A 17,068-nucleotide genomic window follows, 5' to 3' on the forward strand; every position below is an offset into this window, starting at 1 on the left:
AATTATTGCGTTTCAACGTTTTCATTGGCCTTTAATACGTAATGTCCATCCATCAATTTTCTTAATCGCTTATCCTCACAAGGGTCACGGGAGTGCTAGGGTTTTTTTTTTTTTTTTTTTTTTGTCTTGAGATACAAACCGAATAGAATCGGGCACCCCACAACATCCCCTTATCAATTCATATCGTCTTTGTTGGTTATGTGGAGGATCCGATGTTACTACTGCGTTTTTATACAGTACGATACAATTTTTCTTAGGGAAAGAAAAAACAATCAACTACGAATCGTGGGTGCTTTGGGGGGGAAGGAAGAGAGAAATTGCATTTCCGTTCATAGCTCAGCCTTACGTCTGCTGTATTAATGCAAATGCTTACACGATGGAAAACATGCATAACCCTTGAAGAACTGATATTTCAACAAAAAGTGCAGAAACAAATTCAGACATTCAATATAACAGAAGACACAGTCATACATTCTTTATCCTCTGCGATGAGCTGAGCCGACGATACGGTACAGATGTACACGTACACCATACCCATTTGTCCAACTTTCATTGCCACCAGCACAATAGTCATTCAAACTGATGCCAAGTGTGACTGTAACTGTTTAGTTCTATTTATTTGTATTCAATTAAGTCACTAATGTATGTTTTTATATGGTACTATGTTATGGAGTGGTACTTTGTTTTTTTTTTTTTTTTTTAAACTTAGGCTGGAACAGATTAATGGCATTTTCATTTATTTCAATGCAGAAAAAACATTTTGAGATGAGCGTGGTCATTTAACAAATTAAATTCGTATCTCGAGGCACCACGTTAGTTGCTGTAGCACCTTGCCGGTCGTGAGTTCACGGTTTAAAAAAATGAAAATAAAAAATAAAAAGTCCACCTGCAATAATCCACATGTTTGTCCGAGGCGTCCATTTGCAAAAGCGTCCACCAGTGGCGGGTCGTCAGCCGCCGTCGTCGTCGTCGTCGTCCTGCTCCGGGGGCAGGCTGGCGGGACACGGCTCCATGGTAACGGCCACGCCCATGCCGCTGCGCCCCAGCGACATGTCACTTACGTACGTCCATTCGTCCCTCTCCGGGCAGTAGCGCTCCACGCTGGACACGAAGTCATGCTGGTGGAAACCTCCTGGACGACGACAACAAACGCGCAGATGGAGACAAGCGCAATGTAGCTTCTGGATTCTGGACGGATCAAAGTTTAAGGTGGATCTGTGTTGTGTTTATGTGTACCGGTGTCGAGCTGAACTCCCCCCCCAGACATATCCAGTCAAAAAACAACTTGTTTGGTCCATTCTAACCATCCATCTGACGTTGGTAAATTCTGGTGGGTCAGCGCAGTGTTCGGGGGCAGTGGCCCCCACTTCTCCTCACCTGGAACCGCCACTGGGATGTGTGTACATTGATGCCTCGGTTCTCGACCACCATCCGTTCCAGAAAACGGTCCGAAAAGTGAATTGTTCGAAAACCAAATCAATGTTTCCCATTACAATGAATGGAAAAAGAAATAATGCGTTTCAAGCCTAAAAAAAAAAATTGTTTTTTAAGCTTTACCTGATAATAAACTCCGTGGTAGAAATACATGTATACTTTATATAATAAAATAATTTAAGAAATATATTTCTTTTTTGCTTAAAATGTATGCTTTAGTAGTAGAGTAAGCTAGGCTGGGAGTGAATTGCCGCATCCGGAGCGACTCAGAAACACGCGCGCCAGATTCGTATTCGGCTATCAATTCTTTCTTGAAGTTGCCAGTTTTACGCAGAGCTTTCCGTTTTTCAGCACCAGCAGCCTTACGACCTCAAACCGTTTTGTTTGAATTCGGGGACGTTCGAAAATCGAGGCTTTACACACAATCTCCCTCTCTCTCTCTCTCACTCTCGACAATTCTTAACATTGTTAAGATGATGTTTACTATTTGCAAATTTATCGCTATTTATAGGCCTGTGAACAGTTGGGGTTCACTGTAGTCGTGTGTGTGTACGTGAACTGACCTAAGACAAAGATGCACCCCTGGTGCACAGCCACGCCGTGCGTGCTCCGGCAGCACTGCATGGACGCCCGGGGCTCCCACGTGTTCCGGGCTATGTTGTAGCGCTCCACCGTGGCCAGCTGGTTGGAGCCGTCGTAGCCGCCGATGGCATACAGGTGAGCGTTGACGCACACGAGGCCTGCGCACAAATAATCGCCGTTAACTGTTTCACTGGGTGTGTAATGGCATCATCTTACCAGTGGTTTAGAACTTAATAATTGAATGCAAATGTATTCCTCCTCTTGGAAATATCAGTTTTAGTTTCAAGACAGGAACTTTTTTGTGTTTATTAAAAAATAAAAATAAAAAATCATGAGACGGTAAAAAAAAAAATGGTTTTACAATGTACAATTACTGTACATATTGTATATTGTTGGGAACCTCTGCTAAATCCAGAAACAAAATTAGTGCTCAGGCCAAAGCAGAGTGTAATGAACAAATATACCTTTGCTGCCATCTTGTGGCATCTTTGGGCCAAGCAACCATGTTTACACGATGGTACCAAATTCACCCATGGAGGGGACCTGACACCTCACACATTCAAAACTAGGGTCGAACTCAAGAAGTCAGATTTTTCAGTGGTTCTGTTTTGGTCCTACCGACATGTAAGTGTTTGTTTAGTAATGGTGCCACTGGCGAGGTCGATTTAGAACACAGGTGTCAAACTCAAGGCCCGTGGGCCAGATCCAGCCCGCCACATGATTTTATGTGGCCCACGAAGGCGAATCGTCCCAACTTCCTCGATTCTTGTGAAAATGTGTACCAGAATTTCACATTGTCGTAGATCATAAATGAAAAAATGGAGAGATAAGCATTTTTGTGTTACCAAACATGAACAATAGCTTCGACTTCTGATAACAAAATGAGTTCATAAATTTCGTGTGTAAATATGATGAGGTGGGAATTATGAGTAGACTTTTCTATGGGTCTAAAAGCTCTCTGAGGGAAACCATAATTGCAAAGTAACGAGTTTGACACCCCTGAATTAGAAAACGTCCTCGAAACCTCCCTTCTTTCGGGGCTCACCCAGTCCGCTGCGTGCAGTGCTCATGGGCGCCAGCTGATGCCAGGTGTTAGTGTCCGGTTGGTATTTCTCCGCCGCGCTGGATCGGCTCTGGCCATCCAGACCCCCCACCACGTAGAGCGTCCCCCCGGAGGCCGCCACCCCGGCCCCCAGGCGGGCTACCAGCATGGGGCACACCAAGGACCAACGATTGGTATCGGGCTCCCACCTGCAAAAATCAAATAAATGCTTCATTAGTTCCCATTTGGGGAGTTTGAAGCGTCCAACGGACAAAAGCCCAAAATCGAGTCCTCATTCGAGGGACACCCGGAGACATCGCTCACGCGTCCGGATCCACAATGATCCCAGCGCCTTTAGAAAACGATCGCCGGTGACTCCATCGGACGGTTTGGAGTCATCGGTCAACCAACAGGGGGCGAACTCGAGGTTACACAAGGTTTCAGACTCCTAAATAACAAGTGAGCGCAATGAGCACCAGCGGCGGGAGTCTCAGTATGCCAGAAGCCCGATGGACTAAGTCACGGGAAGTTGAGTTATGCCGAGACAAAAAAAGGAAAGCGGAGCAAACGCTGCAGATAATGGGAAGGAGCTGGTACCGAGAAAAGGAATCAAAATCTGTTTTCTGGACATGTTTGGATTGAGGGCAAGTGACATTAAACAAGAAGCCATGTGTAAAGACCGCAGCAGAGTTCTCTGGCCCACGAGGAAACACAACTCCAGTCTTACCTCTACTTACAAAATTAATTTGTTCATTTTGTAACCTGAATTTCTTTTGTAAGTAGAATCGCATTTCACATGTAAATAGCCTAATCCGTTCCGATACTAGACGGCACCGTACGTGCAAGCAACTCGACTGATTTTCCCGACAGCCACGTGTCACTCACCGCTCCACGGTGTTGTGCAGCGTGGAGCCCTGCGAGCCCCCCACGGCGTAGATGCAGCCGTCCACCACGCCCACCCCCACCCGGTTGCGGGGCACGTTGAGGGACGCGCGCTGGCTCCACTGGTTGGTCATAGGGTTGTAGCAGCATAAAGCGCTGGAGTCGGTGATGCACTCCAGCGACAGGTTCCTGCCGCCCACCTGTGAGGCACAAAACAGACACCAGGACGAAGACTTGTTAAGTAATTTTTAGAAAACGGCAGGTAGCGGGCGAGTGGAGTCGAGCGGCCGCGGGCATACCGTGTAGAGCAGGCCGAAGAGCGTGCAAGCCCCGAGGCCGCTGCTGGGAGCCGGCATGTCGGCGAGCTTGAGCCACACTTTTCGGAAGGGGTCGTAAGCCTCCGTGGTTGCCAGGGAATGCTGTCTGTAGCTGGAAAAACACAACAAGAAGCAAGAAGCCTGTTGAGCTTGAAAACAAAACAAGATTAATGCTTCCAAGCAGGTATTACATCACCTCACTGAAAAGTCTAAATGCAATTGGAGGGGGGTAAAACCAGAGAAACAAAAATACATGATACGTGCTTTGGAACCACTGGGGGGGGGGGGAACAAAAAAAAAACTGGATGGCTCATTGGCCATCCGCCATCTTGGTCCTCCCAAAACAAGCGTGCCGACCTGTGCGTTAATCATCACTTTCGTGGCTGTGATAAAACATTCCACAGGTAAGTTAGAAAGATTTACTTTGACACCGATAAAGCTTTTTTCTTTTTAATTTTCATAATACAGAACTGAAAATTTAATTTGATTTTCAAATGCGAGGAAACAAGTTGAAATTTTCTGTCTGAAATGGGACGTCGCAGAGACAACAAATGAACGATGCGCTAAGCATGTATTTTCCCATATTTCCAAAAATACATCTAACTGATTGACTTCAAATTTAATGTTCTTATGACAAAAAATGCTTAGGTTTTTGCTATGTCATGATGATAGTGCTTCACAGCGTATTCTGGGAAAAGTTAACACGTCACGGAAATCGGGCCCTCTGTAATATGCAAGCTTTCTTGGTCGTCAAGGTGTTCTATGTCTTTCCTTTGCACTTCGCCTTTTTTGGCTTAACAAGTCGAATTAAAAATCCTTCACGTTACCAGAACTGAAAAAATGTCAAGCTCACGCGACCAATTTTAATTCGACATGCCAAACTTTGAGGAAAAACCCCAACCTGTAAACCGTGTCCTCGACATGTTTTGGGAGTACCAAGATGGCGGCCAACTGGCTTCAACCAATCGACATATCGCTTGATGTGTATGCGCTATCCAGTCTTTTTTTATTTTTATTTTTCTTAGATCCTGCGACATGGAACATCAATAAATACCCGCCGGCCACATAGATGAGTTGGGTTCCACGTATGGGTGCTGGAGGAACCTTCCTCAGCGCCATATCCTGGAAGATTTTCGACAGGAAGTCCTTACAAGCGTTGGCCTTCAGGACAGAAGAATAAAAAAAAGGAATCAAAGTGTGTGGGAAATAAAAATGTTCAAAGAGCACGTGACTGGGAGCATGTCCCTCGTTTTGATTTTGAGCATGAAAGAATCCGACACGTGACGGCATTTAGCTCGGAAAGGTTTAAATGCGGCTAAGGGAAGCACCTTGCTGAGGAGGGGGCAGGACAGAAGCTGGTTTTTGAGGAACTTGGGCGGAAGGGCGTAAATGTTGACCGCGTTCAGGAGGGCGTGAAGGTACTGGGCCCGATTCTCCACGTCCCAGCGCACCCAGTCCGTACATGCTTTGTAAACCTGCGAAGGAAATGATTTGTAATGTTATCAACGCGTTTCATAATGCAGTATTGATTTTAGAACCATGGTTCCAAATCAAGTTTTTAGAGTAATCCAATTAACATTTGATTCCAGGAAGCCATTCGACTGTCATTGTGTTCATATTTCAAATTCAACTTGCCAATGAATTACATAAGCTGAAATTTAATTATTCTATTTTCTATATTGTTTAATTTCCCCCCCCCACACACAATTGCAACGACAACCAATATTTCAAATATTTTTACTGATAATGATCATTTTAAATATTTGTCAGCAATTTAAAAAAAAAATTAAGATTTGATGTGAACAATTATAAACATTTAAAAAAAAAAAAACAGCTCTTGATGAGGTTTTACCAGACATACCTTTCATATATATATATATATATATATATATATATATATATATTTCATATCTCTAAGTTATTACAATTTTCTACTTTGGATTAACACCACTAGTAAAAGTGTACATACACACATCCAAACCTGCCATTTAGGGTTTTAAATATATTATATACCTCGGAACTTCAGGTCATATTCTGAGTCACTCTGATTGCCAAATTGTTAGTAGAAAGGAAGTGTCACGAATATGCGAACACACACCTCGGACTCGCAGAGCACCTTGATGCTGTCCTGACTGATGAGTTCCAGCAGCTGGCAGTGAGACAGACTGAAGAACTCGTCTTCTTTCGTCACCTGGACATCACCAACACCACGGCCGCAGCACAACACGGAGAAGAAAAAAAAAGAAGACTTGGGTTGAATATCAAGGGACAAATGAAGGGCTGGGCAAGGAAGGAGGATTCTTTATTCAGAAAATGTATTTTCTGGGCCACTAATTTTCTTCAGCGACCTCCGTGGTTTAAAGCGCATCCCTGCTAGCTTACACGAACACCATGGCTGCAAACAGTGATCAACTAGTCTACAAATGCAGAGCCAGTCGTGCCAATTTAGCAGCTTTTACGACACGAGCAACTGTAATTCTTCTACTGAAACAGACAACGTGAGCGGAATGGAATCATTTTCACATCGTTTTGCATATGAAAACAAAAGACAGGAACCTGCTAGGAAACAATCGCGAAGTTGCTGCACAAAAACTTTATGCGATGCGAAAAACAAATGATATCCTGCATCGTAGTTATGTCAGTCTCCTTTGTTTTTTTTTTTTTTAAATGTGTGTGTATAAAACTGTATGCATGTATTCAACTGCAGCACAATATCCAATGAATTAAACATTTTGTAAAAACGTTTTATTGTATCTGATTACGGCGGCACGGTGGATCGGCTGGTAAAGTGTTCAGATCTGATTATGTTATTACTATTAGTTTAATGCAACACGATACTATGATTGTGATGTTAGTGGTTATTAATCTAACATACATTGAAAAAAACATAAGCAGCGTGCTTTTGAGGGCTGAAACCAATTAATGACATTTCTGGGCATTTCAGTGGGAAAGGTAGCTTTAAGACACGAACACGGTCACAAAAGGAATTAAAACCGTAATGCTGTACGATTTAACTCGGCACACGTTTGATCACGGGACCAATTAAAACCCTGAAGTCAAAGTACGGATGTGGTTGACGTCGACGGTGCAGCGGAAAGCGCGACGCGCGTGATTCACCTCGCTGAAGTGCGTGTTGATGTACTCGCGCCCACGCTGGTACAGGTCGGCGCAGCCGAGCTCCTCGGCGAAGCGGGTGATGCCGATGACGTTGGACGACTCCAGGTGCTTGGTGAGGAAGTCGCAGCACGCCTTGGCCACGTCCTCCATCTGGAACCTGACAGGAGACATCCGGGAACGGTTGACTTTCGAAATTCCGTAAAGCGCGCCGCATTGAACACATCAGTCGAACGGCGGGGGCGGATCGCGAGAAAACACAACGTTTCTTGCCAATTGGCGCAAAAAGATCACATGTCAATTCTGCTGAGCCAATGGGAGACCAGCAATTTTTTAAATATGTACAATACATTATCTTAACATAGTCCATCCATCCGTCCATTTTCTTAGCTGCTTATCCTCACAAGGGTTGCGGGAGTGCTGGAGCCTATCCCAGCAGTCATTGGGTAGGAGGCGTGGAACACCCTGAACTCGTTGCCAGCCAATCGCAGCGCACATAGAGACAGACAACAGTCGCACAAATAATCCCACCTATGGGCAATTTAGAGTCTCCAATTAATGCATGCTTTAGCACCACATTTCCTGAAATTTAGCAAGGACAAAAAGAAAAAAAAAATCTTAAAAATCTGAATAGTTAATGAATAATTTTTAAAAAAATTTTTACAAAAAATTAATTCTGAAAAATTTTTTTTTTTTTAATTTTGGAATAAAACGGAAAAAAAAACTTGTTACATAGCTTTGACAATTGTCGAACATTGAACTGATGTTGAACGTCATACTGTTGAACTATTATGGGGAAAAAAAGTGACATTTCAGAAAGTTATCTTTATTATCATCATCATCATCCCCACTGGGAAATTTTTATTTATGAAATTTTTGTTTTACCTCATCGCGGCCAAGAGCAAGTGCAGCACGCACTTTTCGCCCACGATGATGTGCGACGTGTAAGCGAAGTCGATGAGCCTCCCCAGCACTTGGGGGCAGACATCGCTCAGGGTGACCTCGGACGCCTGGCGCTCCTTGAAACTGCTGGTGAACATGGCCCGGAAGTAAGGGCTGCACGAGGCCAGCACCAGCTTGTGCACCTGACACGGGGGGAAAAGAAAAGAAAAATCTGAAAATGGTTTTATTCGCTTCTGAAAAAAATGGCAGACGTCAGGAAATGTAATAAGAAACTCCGACACAATTAGCCTAAAACGATTCTGTAACTTTATATATTCTGAGGACCGGGGTTCAAATCCCCGGCCCCACCTGTGTGGAGTTTGCGTGGCTTTTCTCCGGGCACTCCGGTTTCCTCCCACATCTCAAAGACATGCATTCATTGGAGACTCTAAATTGCCTGTAGGTGGAATTGTGAGCACGACTGCCGTCTGTCCCCGTGCGGCCTGTCATTGGCTGGCAACCGGTTCAGGATGTACCCTTGTGAGGATATGCGGCTCAGATAATGAACGAACGGATGTCACAAATGCCAAAGCAGAAAAAATAAAATTTTAAATTCAGTGCTAAATGGATGACTGATGAGTCATAACGATGAATTCTGTGATGTTTACATCGATCTGTTTGCGTCACGTCTCTTGCAGTTCCATGGAAAAAATTATGTAACATAAAAAGTTTTCAATCAGAAAGACAAAATTGTCCGCATGTAAACACGGCTAACGTAAGAATTTAAATGGTGACTTTTCAAAAACATAATGCTCGCTGTCGAACTTTCAAAACTGTGTTCACCAGTTAAAATTCCCTAAAACAAAAATGTTCAAAATTTCATTTCTCCAAATCTATGATAGCAGCAGTAAAATTTTTGAAAACTACAATATTTAGCATTTGAATTTGCAACAACTAAACGTTAGCAGTTACATTTAGCAAACCTACGTGAGCAGCAGAGTTTCCCGAAAAAGCTGCATTATTTTTTTCTAAACTATTTCGGGTTGACTTTTTGAAAACGATGTTTACCTTTCAATTTCTGAAAACTCCAAAGTGAGCCATTAGGCTTGCCGTAGCCCCAACCCCCTCCCAATTCACCTTAAAGTCCATGCTTCTGTCCTTGTTGGTAACGCGGAGCACCAGGTCGCACAGCATCTCCTGTCTCCTGAACTCGTCCATGATCTTCAGCGACTTGGAGGCGTGACTCTCCACCGTGTAGTCCAGGTACCCCGAGCCGTGCATGGAGGGCACGGCGATGGCCGAGAAGTCCGAGCCCCGCGTGGGCGGCTTCTTCCTCAGCGAGCAGTGCATTGTGGGATTGGAGTTCACCGAATTTATCCCATAAGTCTTTGTGTCTTTGATTCACTGACGTCTGAAAGCTCCCGTTGTTCTCTGCCGACGCTCGAGTTCAAATCCGCTGATGCCGGCCTGACGGTGACTCCTTCTTCTCGCTTCAACATGGCTGACAGGAGGAAATCCCAGGCCCACCTGTCAATAGTCCAGAATGTGATCCAATCAGACGCGCCTGGTGTTAGCTATGAGACGTCCCAATTTGGAATCCTTTGGCTTTGCCGTGGTAATCCTGCAACCAGAATCAAGTCAGTATTCATGTAACACGTACTTGATACAGTGTTGTGAAGACGTAGTGCCCCACTTCACTAATTCTTAGCTTTGTGACAAGTTTCCCCACTTTAATGTTTAGATAATTGAAAAAAAAAAAAAAAGACAAAAATAACCCGAGGGCATTGCTGTTCTGTTGGAAAAGTCTTTGTAGGCTGGCCACTCCTGTGAAGGTTCACCACTGTTCCATAATTTATCCACCTGAGGATAATGGCTCTCCCTGTGGTTCGCTGGAATCCTAAAGCTTTAGAAATGTCATTGTAAATGTAACCCTTTCAAAATAGCTACACATTCATTTATTTCTTTACTGTTCTTGAATGGATCGTGTCATTTTGTTGGAGATTTGTAGATCTTTTGACCGATTTGATTTTCCATCCATCCATTTTCTTAGCCCCTTATCCTCACAAGGGTCGCGGGGAGTGCTGGAGCCGATCCCAGCTATCAACGGGCATGGGGGGGGGGTACACCCAGAACTGGTTGCCAGCCAATCGCAGGGCACATCGACACAAACTGCCGCACTCACAATCACACCTTGGGGCAATTTGGAGTGTCCAATTAATGTTGCATGTTATCGGGACTTGGGAGGAAACCGGAGTGCCCGGAGAAAACCCACACAGGCACGAGGAGAGCATGCTAACTCCACATAGGCGAGTCCGGGCGATTTTGATTTTGTCAGACAGATTTTTTTGGAGTCCTTGATCGAACAGGTCTGGTGGTATGATCAGTGAAAATTAACCATAATTTGTGATCATTGTAGGGTCACGTGAGTTATATTCATCCAATATTCACATTTGTTTGATCATCTTAAAGAAAGTGAGGAAACTATGAAAAAAAATAAGAATGTGAGAAGTGGCCCAATACTTTTTTTTTTTAGTGCATGACTTCAAGAGGATGCTTTGCGGTTTCCACATTCTACCTCAGGAAATCACTATTTCCTCCATTCATTCATTCATTCCAAAAAAAGAGAGAAAGAAGCTGTACAATATCCTGTTTTTAAAACTTAACTCCACAGGGTAGCCGGTGTGGCACAAATGCGCTGACCTTGTTTTATTCCATGTTATAAACAAGAATTTAATCAGGCAGGGTACTGACTGACTTTTTTACTAAATACGACCATTTTGAGAGGAATTCTATTTTTTAAGATTTTTTTAAAAATTTTTTTTTCAAAAAATTCTGTCTTCATGATTTAGTGATTTCGTAACTTTTACAAGAATGTTCATTTTTGGGGGGACAAAATTAGTCAACCCCCCACCTCCAAAGCTGGATTTTTTTTTCCCACCCCAAAAATAGTTTCTGTGAGTGGGGGAAAAAAAAAAAAGAAATTTTATGAGAAACATTTTTACTTTTGAGAATAAAGGGAGTATTTTAAAATCGCTTCTTCGTCAACAAGACATGCACTGCGGGATTGCAATTTATTGCTGATGACGGTGAAACCACCAAAGCGGGTTCGGCACTGGAGGCACACTTGCCCCCCCCCCCCGCGGACGCCTACGCTGACAGATGCATGCAAACAACCTGGGGAATCACTCCGGACTGCGCTCCCCCACAGACACTAACTCCCCCCCACCCCTTCCCTCTGGAAAATCCCCCAGGATATTTAAATCTAGATGAAAACCACGAATTTTAAAAATAGCTTGCACCATACCAAGATGGTTTTTCGATGCAAAGTTGTATTATTTAGTTGGGGGGGGGGGGGTACATATTTGTTGGAAGAACAAAGTTGGATTTGTTTGAGCGTAAGTAATATCTATTCCAGACAGTCTTTTTTTTTTTTTTTTGGGTGGGGGGAGTACTTTGATTTTTTTTTCCTGGAAAAACTACTATAGTTGTGTAAAAATTTAAGTCCTTTTTTTTTTCAGAGAATAAAGTCTTGAATTAACTAAATTTGTATTTGGCAGTAAAAACATTTGAACCTTGTTAGGTTGTATTTTGGGAGAACCCAAGTTGTGTATTTGGAGAAATGATTATTATTGTTATTATTTTTTAAAAGTGTTTTTCTTTCCCCCCCGAGTTGTACTGATTTTCTTGTTGTTGCTTTTTGTATTCTTCTTTTAATTTCCCCTACAGTTATTTCAAACCTCCGGGATGGCCTCCAAACGAGATTGAAAAGTCATCCTGAGTGGCGGAACGTCTTCCAACTCTGACTCAAACCTGTTTGAGCAACTAATTGAAGGTTAAAAATAATAACTTTACATAGCTGGGACACAAAGGCCCCCATTCTTATTTACAAAGCGCAGGGAATCCATTCAGCTATTGTCGCTGATGAAAACGGAGACGTGCAACAACAGAAACCGTAACCGCCAGTTAAGATTCTGAGGTCTGTGATTTAACAAGCAGAAGGAAAACCAAATCAAAACTGGCATATGACTAATATTGGCTGACTCATATTTTGAAATCCTGGTCTTGTTTTTAAGTTTGACTTTTGGTTGTCTTGATACGCTCGGTTTTGTTGGCGATCCTTGACTGCTTCTCGCTCACATTCAAAAGTTAAAAGTATGCCTCTCCTTCTCTGACGGCGACAAATCCAGGGAGTCCTCGGTCTACGGCCGAGATCCGCTCCTGCAGTAGCGACTTAACTCGAATTTCGACTTGAGTCCGATTCCACCGTTAAAGTCAGGCACTTTTTATACAAAACAAATACATTGAAATAAACGAGATGACGTAGTTAGCATGACTGCTGAGAGGTGGAAGGGGAAGAAGAAGGGGAGGCTGTGCTTAGCTATTGCCAAGGAACCTGGTCCTCAATCCTCCCCATCTCGACAAGCATCACAGAACCTTATTTTGTGATGATTGTAGCCGACATTGGAACAGAACCCTTCACATGCGCTAACATACGAGCTTTGCCTTTAATAATTGTCACTTGGGTCGACCGACTGAAGCCTTGGTGGTGTTCCCGTCTCTCCTTTCTCCAATCTTTTTAAAGGGCAAATCCGGTCGTTGAATCAACAGTGTATCAGATTTCGGATTTGTCCTCATCTGATGAAGAAATAGCAGTATCCGAGAAATCAACGCTGGCCATAATTGCGTCACAACGTAAGCGAGCCTTTGTTTGCGCACGTAATACGTCACATCTGCGCACGTAGGTCGGGCGACTCGCCAAAATGTCCGCGACCGGGAACATTCAAAATTTCCTTTATAAATATTCTCAAAACAGCCTGAAATGATATTGGATTAAAATCATAATTTTCAAGGTACAGTACATATGACATGACCAATCTGATACGTTGTTAATCCAACAACCGCACTTCTCCTTTAAGATCTTGAGCTTCGTTTCCATGGTAATGGATTTTGTTTTGGCTGCAGGAGCATTGCGAAAAGACGCAACTTTTTTATTCTTTGGGGCGATCATGTCTCAAAAGGAGGGCGAGAAATGCGAAGATGCTCCCGGCGCACAAACACGGACAAGCAATAGCCAGACAAAATGGCGGACGGGGGAGGAGGCGTTGTAAAGTCGAAACGTCTTAGGTCGAGACCGTCTTACCCCGAGGATTCCCTGTAGTCTGTGTAGCACATTTTACAGAATGAAGTAGTAAAAGTAAGTTTCTTTCGGCTTGTCCCGTTAGGGGTCGCCACAGCGTGACATCTCGGATGAAGGCTCATAATTGTTTGGCACAGTTTTTACGCCGGATGCCCTTTCTGACGCAACCCCTCGTGGGGAGTAGAGGCCCCAGTAAGATACGAGCTCACGACCGCTGGTTTACCAAACCAATGGTCGAACCACTAACAACTCCCTGATGAGGTGTTCCCACCGGAAAGAGACCCCGAGGACGACCCAGGACACGCTGGAGAGACTGTCTCTCGGCTGGCTTGGAAACACCCCTGGATCCCTCCGGAAGACCTGGTTGGGGAAAGGGAAGTCTAGGTATCCCTGCTGAAGCTACTTCCCCCGCAACCCGTCCTGGAATAGCGGTAGAAAATGGGTGGATGCTCTAATCGCTGAGCTATTGGTTTCAAACCTTTTCCCAAGAATAACGCTGTAATTTAGTTAAGATGGAAGTTGACATTTTTATAGTCCTCACAGTAAAAGTACACAATTGAAATCAACTGGTACAGGCTGCAGCGGGAAGGACAAAAATCTCCCTTCACTGTGCATCGCTTGCTACACCCCCAGAGCAAAACCAATGGAGCTTTTTAGCAGCCGGTCACGTGCTTTTACCGTCACATAAGAGTGGGGCAGAAAAAAAAAAATAAATTCCGCGTGTTCAATTCTCCCAGCTCGTGATCCGAAGTGCCAGCTTCTGCAAAAAAGCTCCGCAGCGCACGCGTTGCACAATCAAATCTGTTCAGCCGCGCCGCGCCGTCATATGACCTCCAGTGATCGGGCGGGAGGTTTTGCGGCCTGATGCCAGACTTCTCCGCCTGACAAACAGGAAAAACTTTGTGCAGGAATTCTGTAGTAAAACCGCAGCAGTTAAGTAAGTGATAGTTTCGCATCAATGAACAAGTTTTTTTGGTCACATCTTTTGCAAGAGTAAAACAGGATGCTTTTCCCCACTTATGGGCAACATTTTTCAGGAAAGTCATGAATCTTAAACAATCTTAGATGTTTTATTTCTTTGCTCGAATAGATCCCCACCGTGTTGTAAAGATCAAAGGTCACCGTCGACTTTTTCTACCCACCGTAGCTACAACAAAGAACACGTGAAAAATTAGTGATCGAGTGTTTGCACCAATTTCAGTTTCGGAATGAGCCCGTTTGGCTAAATGGGTCACAGAAGTCGAGCTAAGGTAGCAGTCATACATCTTTGCAGTAGTACGACTACAGTTTGACAACCGTTGACAGACGTTTTGGTTGGAAGTTTGTGCAGAAAGTTTAAAAAAAGTAGCTTAACCCCGGATGAGAATGTGCCTATCGCAGCGTTACGTAACTCGTTTTTCTGCCATGTCATTGTTGCGTTGCCCTTAAAAGAAAAAAATACATGCAAGCCAACGAGACTCAACCGCGTTATCGTCGAGGAAAAGTCTGTTTACTGTTGGTAAAATGTACATAGTCTTGGATTTGTTCGAGGGGGGGGGAGACAATATTCCCATTTTCCAGGAAAAAAAAAATCCCATTTTGGAAAATTACGTGGTGATATTCTGGGGAAAAAGTCTTAATCTGGAAAGTGACTCAATAAATTATAGAGATGAGTCAAACTAAATAATTTGTAAAGGGTCAAAAAAATTAATTTAACACACCGAAGAGTATTACTAACAAACCTGCCAACTATGAATGAATGAATACAAAATTTGCAACTAAATTCAATTCAAATCAATTTTATTCATATAACGTCAAAGTGGGCGGCACGGTGGTTCAGCTGGTAAAGCGTCGGCCTCACAGTTCTGAGGACCCGGGTTCGATCCCGACCCCGCCTGTGTGAAGTTTGCATGTTCTCCCCATGCCTGCGTGGGTTTTCTCCGGGCACTCCCGTTTCCTCCCACGTCCCAAAACGTGCAACATTAATTAGACACTCTAAATTGGCCCTAGGTGTTATTGTGAATGTTGCTGCTTGTCTCGATGTGCCCTGCGATTGGCGGCAGACCGGTTCAGGGTGTAACCCCGCCTCCTGCCCGTTGACAGCTGGGATAGGCTCGACCCTAGTGAGGATAAGCCAGTTGCTGAATCGTTACTGGAGCATTTAAATCAATATCAAATCAAATCAAATTGCAGCCCAGAGAATCGGAATTGAATCTGTGTTGACATATTTTTTTTAAACAAAAATAATTAGTATGCTGCTCCAGCAAACACGAGAAAAGACCTCCCACTGACATCAAATGCTTGAAAACGGCCTCTTACATGATCAAATTTGAAAATACATCACTTAATACATTTGTTATGCACTGCAGTTATTAACTCGTGATTTATTTTCAGGCATGGGGGGGTGGACTATTAGTTGTGTACATAACATTATTAAAAGGTATCATCAGGAGTCATTCAACAAAAAAGGTGTGGGGGGGTAATTTTATGGAAATCAAGATTGTACATGTAATTTGCAGGGGGAGGAATCCAAGTTAGATGTAAAAAAAAAAAAGTAGCATTAGTAATTATTATGAAACAAAAATAATGCACGCATAAGGACACTCAATCATACTTGATCTGACCCAAGCAGGGTATGAAACAACATTTTTAAATGCACTGTATAAATAAATATGGATTACAAGTGGTCCGTCTTTATTTTGTGGAGGGGGTTGACACTCTTTTAACTCCAAGCAAGGTGTAAAACATTTGTGGCACTATTTTTGGTTGTTATCAGGCGTTATTAAAATGATATTATATATTTTTTTCCCTGCAGCCATCAGGACATTAATTATAGTATTTGTTCAAGGCGAGTTGTAAAAATGTTTGCTAGCCGCTCTATTAATAGTTGTTAAGAAGGGTTAAAAATAAAATTGCACGCACTTTAATATTGAGGACACTATTTGACCCAATAATGACTTTTATGGGTCAGTGTCAGCACTTAAAAATATGAATGTCAGCAGCGCCCCCCCCCAGTCTGACGTCACAGTTCAGAGACATTTTGGGGGGGAAACAACAAAGCTAAGCTAGCCACAGTTAAGTGTCACGCGAACATTTTAACTTGATACCAACATAAACGTGTAAAAAATGGTCTCCCCGCCGCCCCGTGAAAAGATACATAAATACAAGCTAAAAATCACTCACCTCGAGCAACCTCCCGTCGTACATCTGCTCGCCTCCTTCCAGACGACGAGAAAGTCCTCCGAAGTCTCGCTTTTAAGTGGGAATATGGGGGAATATCTTTTCGTCTGTTGCCAATATTTGTGTCACAAAAACGAAAGACGCTTTCGAGCGCGTTTGGCGTGAGTTCGGAGGTTCTCCATCGAAGAGGAAGAAGACGTCCGACGCGGGAGCAGTTGTGACAGTCGGCGAGGCGGGGAGGGATTCCAGCGCCATGACTGTGCAAATATCACGAGGACGCGCGCGCGCGCCCACGCTACGCCGACGTACGTGCGCCCGCACGCGCGCGCACGCACCCGCACGCTGCATTCTCAAGGAGCATTCCGCAAAGTGAAAGTGGAACGTCTGTTTTGTAAGAAGGTCCTATTCCTGGAAACTTCAAATTAATAATAAGTCATAAATAAATCTTATAAGGGTAAATATATTTTTGGGTTATTTTTCGGGAGTAAAATGTCATATGTATTGTGTATATATTTTATA

The 17,068-nt window shown here is 43.6% G+C and overlaps 1 protein-coding gene across 2 annotated transcripts; it reads right to left on the reverse strand.

Moving 5' to 3' along the window:
* Window positions 1–460: 460 nt before the first annotated feature.
* Window positions 461–16,838, reverse strand: keap1a (kelch-like ECH-associated protein 1a). 2 transcript variants are annotated; one of them, XM_061844234.1, is made up of 12 exons: window positions 16,553–16,838; window positions 9,391–9,780; window positions 8,257–8,456; window positions 7,375–7,531; window positions 6,356–6,448; window positions 5,586–5,732; window positions 5,312–5,418; window positions 4,240–4,369; window positions 3,944–4,140; window positions 3,062–3,267; window positions 1,998–2,174; window positions 461–1,132 (listed from the first exon to the last, which is right to left on the reverse strand). In XM_061844234.1, exons 2-12 carry the CDS (start codon window positions 9,601–9,603, stop codon window positions 951–953), a joined length of 1,809 nt encoding a protein of 602 aa, XP_061700218.1. In that variant the 5' UTR covers window positions 9,604–9,780; window positions 16,553–16,838; the 3' UTR covers window positions 461–950. The 2 variants fall into 2 exon arrangements, with proteins under 2 accessions (XP_061700218.1, XP_061700217.1); XM_061844233.1 differs by having other exon boundaries at window positions 9,391–9,874.
* Between the last annotated feature and the right edge of the window lie 230 nt (window positions 16,839–17,068).

The sequence above is a fragment of the Syngnathoides biaculeatus genome, chromosome 15 (genome assembly GCF_019802595.1).
Source record: "Syngnathoides biaculeatus isolate LvHL_M chromosome 15, ASM1980259v1, whole genome shotgun sequence".
NCBI classification, from domain to species: Eukaryota; Metazoa; Chordata; class Actinopteri; order Syngnathiformes; family Syngnathidae; genus Syngnathoides; species Syngnathoides biaculeatus.

Excerpts from the sequence above, each read along its gene's own strand:
- keap1a (XM_061844234.1), bottom strand. The coding sequence starts at position 9,603 with ATGCACTGCTCGCTGAGGAAGAAGCCGCCCACGCGGGGCTCGGACTTC. Across the intron at positions 4,141-4,239 it reads TCTTCGGCCTGCTCTACACG|GTGGGCGGCAGGAACCTGTC; the intron begins GTATGCCCGCGG and ends TGTGCCTCACAG. Across the intron at positions 1,133-1,997 it reads GGGGTGCATCTTTGTCTTAG|GAGGTTTCCACCAGCATGAC; the intron begins GTCAGTTCACGT and ends GTCGTCGTCCAG.